Source organism: Euphorbia lathyris, chromosome 7, assembly GCF_963576675.1.
Source record: "Euphorbia lathyris chromosome 7, ddEupLath1.1, whole genome shotgun sequence".
NCBI classification, from domain to species: domain Eukaryota; kingdom Viridiplantae; phylum Streptophyta; class Magnoliopsida; order Malpighiales; family Euphorbiaceae; genus Euphorbia; species Euphorbia lathyris.
The window spans coordinates 24833034-24840808 of record NC_088916.1 but is presented as its reverse complement, the minus strand read 5'-3'; the positions used below and the strand labels follow the sequence as shown (position 1 = coordinate 24840808).

The 7775-nt window shown below is 40.2% G+C and overlaps 1 protein-coding gene across 2 annotated transcripts; it reads left to right on the top strand.

Annotated features, from left to right (window-relative positions):
• The first annotated feature begins 1996 nt into the window (after positions 1-1996).
• On the top strand, positions 1997-5038 carry LOC136200993 (uncharacterized). Of its 2 annotated transcripts, none has more exons than XR_010673632.1 (3): positions 1997-3997; positions 4089-4268; positions 4352-4484. XR_010673632.1 is itself a non-coding variant. In XM_065991522.1 (3 exons), the coding sequence occupies exons 2-3, from the start codon at positions 4239-4241 to the stop codon at positions 4814-4816; spliced, it is 495 nt and encodes a 164-aa protein (XP_065847594.1). In that variant the 5' UTR covers positions 3424-3997; positions 4089-4238; the 3' UTR covers positions 4817-5038. The 2 variants fall into 2 exon arrangements, 1 of the variants encoding a protein (XP_065847594.1); XM_065991522.1 differs by having other exon boundaries at positions 3424-3997; positions 4352-5038.
• The last annotated feature ends 2737 nt before the right edge of the window (positions 5039-7775 follow it).

Below are 7775 nucleotides of genomic sequence, written 5' to 3'. Positions count from 1 at the left end.
TTCTAATTTTAAAGGCATTTAAATTTAATTAATGGGTTTCTTATATTTTCTACGGTTATTTACAGTTGTATATATCTACATGAGTACATTGCGACATACTTGCGAAATATCTAACCAAGATATTGAAAATGTTTTATTGAAATAATTCTTTTTGTTGAAAATGTGACTTTGATAAACAAAATAAGTTTCAAGGACTAAAATTGTAATTTTCCATAGTGTAAAGGTGAAAATTAAATCAATTTGGGGTTTTAAATACACTTATAAAATTTTGAGAAAATAAATAGAAGTTTAGGGTAAAAAATAATATTTTTGTCCTATTGAGGGACCGAAACTTATAAAAACTGAATATTTATTTTAAGGATTTTAGTTTAAAAACTATAAATATATATAATAAAATATTTTGAAGTATAGTTGATATCTCAAATTAATTTGTCAAGTACGTAAATTAAATAATCAAACAAGGAGTAAGGGATTTTATACCCTCAGTGCGTTACCTTGGAACGTGCTTCTAGTATCTAGTGTAGTTTCGGCGTCGGGAGTCCTCATAAAGCGTTCCAGATCTTTGGCTAGAAGTCGATAGATCTCCAATGTTTGGCATCTTGAGTTGAATGAAATGCCTTAGAAACTTTCTCTCCAGATTTTCTAAGATTTTCTCTCATTAGATCTTCGACGTCCCAATATACATTTTCAACCCAAATAAATACAATTTTGATCTTCTGATTATGTATTGGCATGTTTGAAACATACATATTATTTTTAATCTATTGATTATAATGATATAATACAAAATCTACAACTCTGGTACCAATTTTAAATTTATTATCATATAAATCCAAATAAATTATGGATAATTGGATTACCTCTTATTAGCGCAAATTATTGACTTATGCATCAGAAGAAATCAATTGAGATATTGTATTACGTGTCACACAACTCCAACGTCAAATGACTTCGAAAGAAGGTTCTATAAATCTACGAATTAAATGCTACTGAGTTATGGTATGTGTAGTGTCAGGGAATTGAGTTGAGATTCTATTTTTAAAATGCTCAACCTAATCCTTAAGAAAATATTGGTCTTTACTAAAATATAATCCATACTCATTAGTAGGATTAAAATTACAAATATTTTATCTTTATTGATGAGGAGGATTAGGTTAGATAAGGGGTATTTTTGGTCTTTATTAAAATACCTTGAATCTAATATGATCCATTTAAGTTAAGACCGGATTCTAATCTGATTATATATTTCAGCTAATAGTTGAATCAAAACGTGTGTGATTCTCATTTATTAATGGTTGAATGTGCAAATTGTAAAATAAGAAAATATAGAAGAAAAAAGAATTAAAATGTTGTTGTGCTACTTGTAAGATTCCATGACAGCCCAAATACCACGAGCAAGACAGGCAACATAGAAGTTAGAGAAACCAGCAGCCATTACCAGAGTTTGGAATTGCTTAGCAGTTCTCTCTTTACCACAAGGTTGCATCAACATTGTGTTATCAAAGTCTCGAAACATATTGTGATGCTTTTGTTGTCTCTGGTTTCTCTGGCAATATTGCATTCATTATTATAAGTTTCCCATTTTTGGCTAATGCTTCATATATATTCTTCAATACTTTTATCACATTTTCATCACTCCAATTGTGACATGTGTCCTGCAACAATATATAATATATTATTCTCCATTTGCTTATATATAAGAAAATAACATTCATTTTTTCTTTATGAACACATTAAACATGAAATTATAATCATTGATTTATGTTGTGTTAATTAAATTGAAACTAAAAAACATGATGAAAAAACTCACTGTACTTTTCCTTAAAAAAAAAAAAACTCACTGTACTTTTAATTATATATATATATATATATATATATATATATATATATATATATATATATATATATATATATATATATACCTTAATCATGATTGCTTCTCCATTTGGAATGCTTAATAGCATATTTTCACCAACATGCTGGATACCTTGAAAAACAAATACAAAATATATATCAGGTCATGGTTTTGAAGCTGATAGAGAGATATATATTATAGGTTATATATGTGATAACTTGCCGGATTTGATTTGATGATCCTCGTCGTAGTTACCTGCAAAACAAAACCGGAGACAGGATCTCCGGGAAAACTCTCCGACGATCAAGTCAGTTTTACGTGGAATTCTAGTAGATTGATAATCGTATTGAGGAAAAATGTGAACTTACCCCTCCCTTGGCTTTTTTATTTCTTTTATAAGCCTTTCTAGGTAACCGCCGAGGGCGGTTACTCTTTCTGTGCCACGTTCTCCACGTAGTCACAAACGTGGTCCCGTTTCTCTGAGTGGGTGGTTTAGTGTCTTGTTGGGATTTCGGGGCGGTTAGCCCTTTCCCTTATTAGGAGCCCATTTAATCTTGAACCGTGGGCTTAAGTTTGGGATGGGCCCGTGCTTATGATTCAGCTCAGTTGGTTTCACGAATCATCACATGCCTCCCCTCTAGTTTAGCAAGAGCCCTTTAGGGTCTTTTTAGACAACTCTCCATCTTCATCGAGGTATTCAAAATTCGAAAGTAGTTCGTTCGTTTTCTGTCATTTCCTCTCCGGCATCAACCCTTTTGCGTTCGTTCTTCTCTGCATTCTTTCTCACATGTAAGTTTCCCTTTCTGTAACTCGTAACTCGTTCAACCATTTTTTCTTTTATTTCTGTTCGTTTCCTTCACCGGTATGTCGAACCCTGAACTTGATTTCGCACCCTTCGACGAAAATTACGATCGCGAGGTGTCTCACGAGGTTGATGAGATGGTTGATGAAGCTTCAACTGGCTCTCCTAGGTCTGATTCTCATCCTGCCGATTTTCTCCATCTAGCGAATACGACTGATGAGGGCCTAGGTTTCGACCCCAAAAAGTTGATTCCACCACATGTCCCCACTCCCCGTTTATTACCGAAGAAGGATAGGTCAGGAAGCCTAGTCTGCCGCGAGACGATTGACGACTTGCGGGAGCAGTATCCTTGGCTTCAAGGCCTGGAAACAAGCATTCCCGGGGAAAATAGAGGACCCGGCGACTTCCCGAAGGGGTATTTTACCATTTTTGTCGCTCAAATTATCTGCGGTTTCACGTATCCGCTAGCAGATGAGATTGCTTCCATCCTTGGAGGTTATGGAATCGCACCCGGGCAACTGCACCCTAATGGATGGGCCGACTTGACTCTGGACAAGTTTTTGGCGGATTGTCTGGAGGTTCCCTTCTCGCTCAAGATTTTCTCCAAGCTTCATCATTTCAAAAGTTCGGGGGAGTATTTTACTTTCATTCGACAGAGCGGTTACTACAGCTTTGACGAGAAGTCGAACAAAATCCGCGAGTGGGACAGGTCTTATTTCTTCATCAAGTTCCATGAAGGGAATCCGAACTTTCTTCGTTGCTGGGGCCGACCTAATGTAAAGAGTTTGAACTTTGGTTATCCAAGCAAGGAAGAATCCGCTATTGTAAAATTCTTGAAGAGTACTCCTCCTTTTGTATGGACATATGATCAGGCATTCCATATGCTAAGGAGCCGAGTAGCGATTGCCTACCGCGAGGAAGATCGCGTTGTTTATATCCCTTATCGCGTTTTCGTACAAGGTATTATTAGCTTATTTCCTAGTTGATGATTTCTCTTAACCTTTTGCAGGGGTGACCCTTTATCCCAACTCGCTGCATATCGGGAAGCGAAAGCCTTGGCGAGGAGGAAGAGGCGATTGGCGGGAACAACTTCTATTGCAGGGGCGGATTCTCCTGTGGGGGCGACTCCTTCTGTTGAGGCGGCTTCCCCCACAATTGCTTCCGTTTCACAAGGCCCTGCTTCTGCTTCTGAGGACCTTCCCTTAAATAGGAAGCGGAAGAGTAATGCGGATACGGAGTCTTCTCGCCCCAGGAAGAAAAATACCTCCGTATCCTTGACTGTTGGTGGTACACCCATATCCACCCCATCCAAAGAAAAGGGCAGTACTCCATTTCACGAGGTATCACGATTTACTCACTCTTTTTGTGTTGTTTATTTTCCTTTATCAGTTATTTGCTGTTCTCCTGATCCCTCTCCTTATGTATTCGCAGCCAATTCCTGACATTAGCGGGTGGTGGACTAGGACCTTTGGTAAAGCCGTGAGCTTTTCCTGTAAGGACATTGTTTCTTCCATATGCAATGTCCTTGGGCGACTCCCCTCTGCTTCTCGCGTGCGCGAACAAGTGCCGCTTCCAACTGCCATGGAGGGGATTGAGAAGCGTGCTATAGAGGTAAATTGCTTTCTACTCATGTTCCATCCCTCAAATGCATGTCTCCATTCGCTCTTTTTATTCACGTATCGTCCTATATGCAGATTATCAATTTCGCGGAGGGTGCCCTCTGCAGGGATGCTGAACGAGCTAGAGAGCTGGAAAGCCTTGGCACTGAATTGGCGACTCAGAAGTCGCTTTTTGATGATGTCCAAGGCAAAGTAAAGGTCCTTGAAGGTGCTTGTCAGAAGGCCATCAGCGAGAAGGAGGAAGCTCTCAAATCCCTCCAGGCTAAGTCCGATGAGCTTCAGAAGGCCATTGATGATCTGAATTCGTCCAAGGAAGCTTTGGAGATGCAAAAGAGGAGGGCCGAGGAGATCACAGCTGAAGATGGTGCTCGCATCTATTGGTATGGAGAGCGGATTCATGCGGCTTATGAGCATGGACATCCAGATCGTGTACTTAATCGCCCCAAGGTTCCCATTCCTGAAAAGAATTTAGCTGAAAAATGGGACAAGTTGGAGGCCGAGGATGCCGATATGGATGAGGTACTTCTCCTAGATTGGTAGAGTTTTCATGACTCTCCAATTAGCCATGAGATCCCAAATCAGAATGTAGAAGAAGGGGCACCACAAGATGTTTCTCACGTTGAACAAGAGGTACCTCGCTCTGATGCGGTTACTGATCTGATTGTTGGGGATTCGCTTGAAGCAGATCACCCCACTGGAGAAGATGAAGGAGCCGCTGAAGGCAAAGGGGGCAATAGAGGCGAAAGAGAAGAAACTGTAGTATAATTTTATTTATATCCGAACTGTTGTATGTAACAAACTGCCAGTATATATATCAACCGAGCGACTTTGCCGCCGCTTTTCATATATGTGCAATTGCTGTTTTATTCTTCGTCGCCTTAATGCCGGTTATTTTCGTATGCGACCCTTGCCTTTTGCCGACTTCATACTTGTAATTTTTCGTAGTTAGTTTTGTTTTCGTTAGGGTGGCCAGACCCTTTTTGCAATTTTTTGAGTATTCATTTATTCGCTTAATTTTATGCCTTATAATTTTTCAAATAATCATAAGGTTAACCATAAGGTTTTGCGAATGATGCGTAATCATGCATCCGCCTTTCTTTTGTAGGCAACACATTTATGTGTTTAAGGTTAACCATAAGGTTTTACGAATGATGTGTAATCATGCATCCGCCTTTCTTTTGTAGGCAACACACTTATGTGTTTGTATTATCAGTTTGAAAAGGACCTGCATTCAGCCGTAGCATACTGAATAATTGTAACCAATGAACATCTTTATTGATAGAGAAAAAAGACTTCTTGTTACATGGGTACATAAACTGTGTGGGATCAAAGCCTCATTAAAACCTTTTATCAGAAAACCCAGTGGGAAAAAACTCATAAAAGGAAAAAGAGTACTCGTCATTTCCCTGAACTACTCGGCCTGTTTATATAGGCGTAGATTCTCTAGATTCCAGGTGCGCGGGAGCTTTTTGCCGCTCATTTCTTCTATTTCAAAAGTTGATGGTCCCAACTTCTTGGATACCCTGTAAGGTCCGATCCAGTTGACGCCTAATTTTCCTTTGCCTTCTCTGGACTGTATTTTATCTACTTTTTTCAAGACCAAGTCGCTCTCATTGATTATCACCTTTCGCACCCTTCTGTCATGATACTTCTTGATTCTATTGCGATATACTGTCATTCGCATGTAAGCTTTTTCTCTTCGTTCTTCAACAGAATCCAATGCATCTCTAATGTTGATAGGATTTTGGGTGTCGCAGTAATAAATTACCCGATCTGTAGGCGAATGGATTTCAACAGGTAGGACTGCTTCGGCTCCATAAACCAGCGAGAAAGGTGTTTCGCCTGTTGCTGCCTTTACAGAAGTTCTGTATGCCCATAACATATGAGGTATCTCATCCGCCCAACCTGTTTTCTTATCACCTAGTCGCTTCTTGATTCCCTGAATCATGGCCCTGTTGGTAACCTCTGTCATACCATTCGATTGGGGATGATTTACGGAGGAAAAATGATTCTTGATCCCCATGCTTTCGCAATATGCCTTGAATTTAACACAGTTGAACTGGGTACCGTTGTCGGTTATAAGCGTTTGTGGGATTACAAACCGCATGATAATGTTCTCTCGTAAGAACTCGATCATTCGCTCAGGTGTTTGAGCGGTTACTGCCTCTACTTCTACCCATTTGCTGAAGTGGTCAACTGCGACTACCAAGTACTTCCTCTTCCTTGTTGTTTCTGGGAATGGCCCCACTATATCAATCCCCCATGTTGCGAATGGCCACGCCGTCATTATAGTTACTTGTTCGGCTCCTGGGACATGCTTTTCATTAGCATGGATTTGACAACTGTGACATTCCGCTACCATTTTCTGGGAATCTTCCACCACCTTCGGCCAATAATATCCCATCAACTTGACTTTTCTTGCCAACGTCGCGGATGCTTCATGCGCACCACAACTTCCTTCATGGAGTTCTCTCAGCACGTAATCTCCTTCATTGCGGCTAATACATTTTAACCATGGACATGTATATGACTTCCTGTATAAAGTTCCATCCCGAATTGAGTATCTCGCTGACTGCCCGATTAGCTTTCTGGCTAAACTTTTATCAACCGGCAAATCTCCATGTTCCAGATATTGGCGGATGGGCATCCGCCAATCTTCATCATCTTCTAGCTCTTCGATGACCATAATCTGATCGGCTTCGAATGCTGGTGACGACCTTATTTCCAAATTACATGCTTTTTGACTCAATGGGTCTCTACTCGCCGCTGCTTTTGCCAACTCATCAGCCTTTGTGTTCTGGCCTCTTGGAACATGCACCATCTCCCAGACGATTCCTTTATGTGTTAACTCCTGCGTCAATCTACCGACAACCTGATGGTATTTGACCAGATCTTCCTGTTTCACCAGATAATTTTTTGAGATCTAATTTATCATGAGTTTAGAGTCGCTGTAGATTACCACTCTTTCTGGCATAAGTTCATTAAGCAACTTCAATCCGCATATCATTGCTTCATATTCCGCGGCATTGTTGGTAGTTTTGAATGTTAACTTTGCCGCATAGTACAGGCGAATAACATCCGGACCCTTGATGACGACTCCCAGTCCAGCTCCATCTGTGGATAATGCCCCATCTGTGAACATACTCCATTCTTCTTTTTGTGCTTTTGGACATTCGTCTTCATCCCACGTGAACTCATTCACGAAATCGGCAAGTACTTGACTTTTCAGAGCTGGTCTTCCTTCGTAACGAATATCGAACTCTCCCAAGCGAATTGACCATTCCATCAATCGCCCGGATGCGTCAGGTTTCTGCAGTACCTTTCGCATTGGAATTCCAGTTCTCACAATTATAGTATGCGCCTGGAAGTATGGCTTCAACCTAGCCGTCGTGGTTATCACCGCGAGGGCCATTTTATCTAACCTCGAATATCGAAGTTCTGCATCCTTTAAGACTTTACTCACGTAGTACACCGGATATTGTTGCCCTTCTTCTTCCCG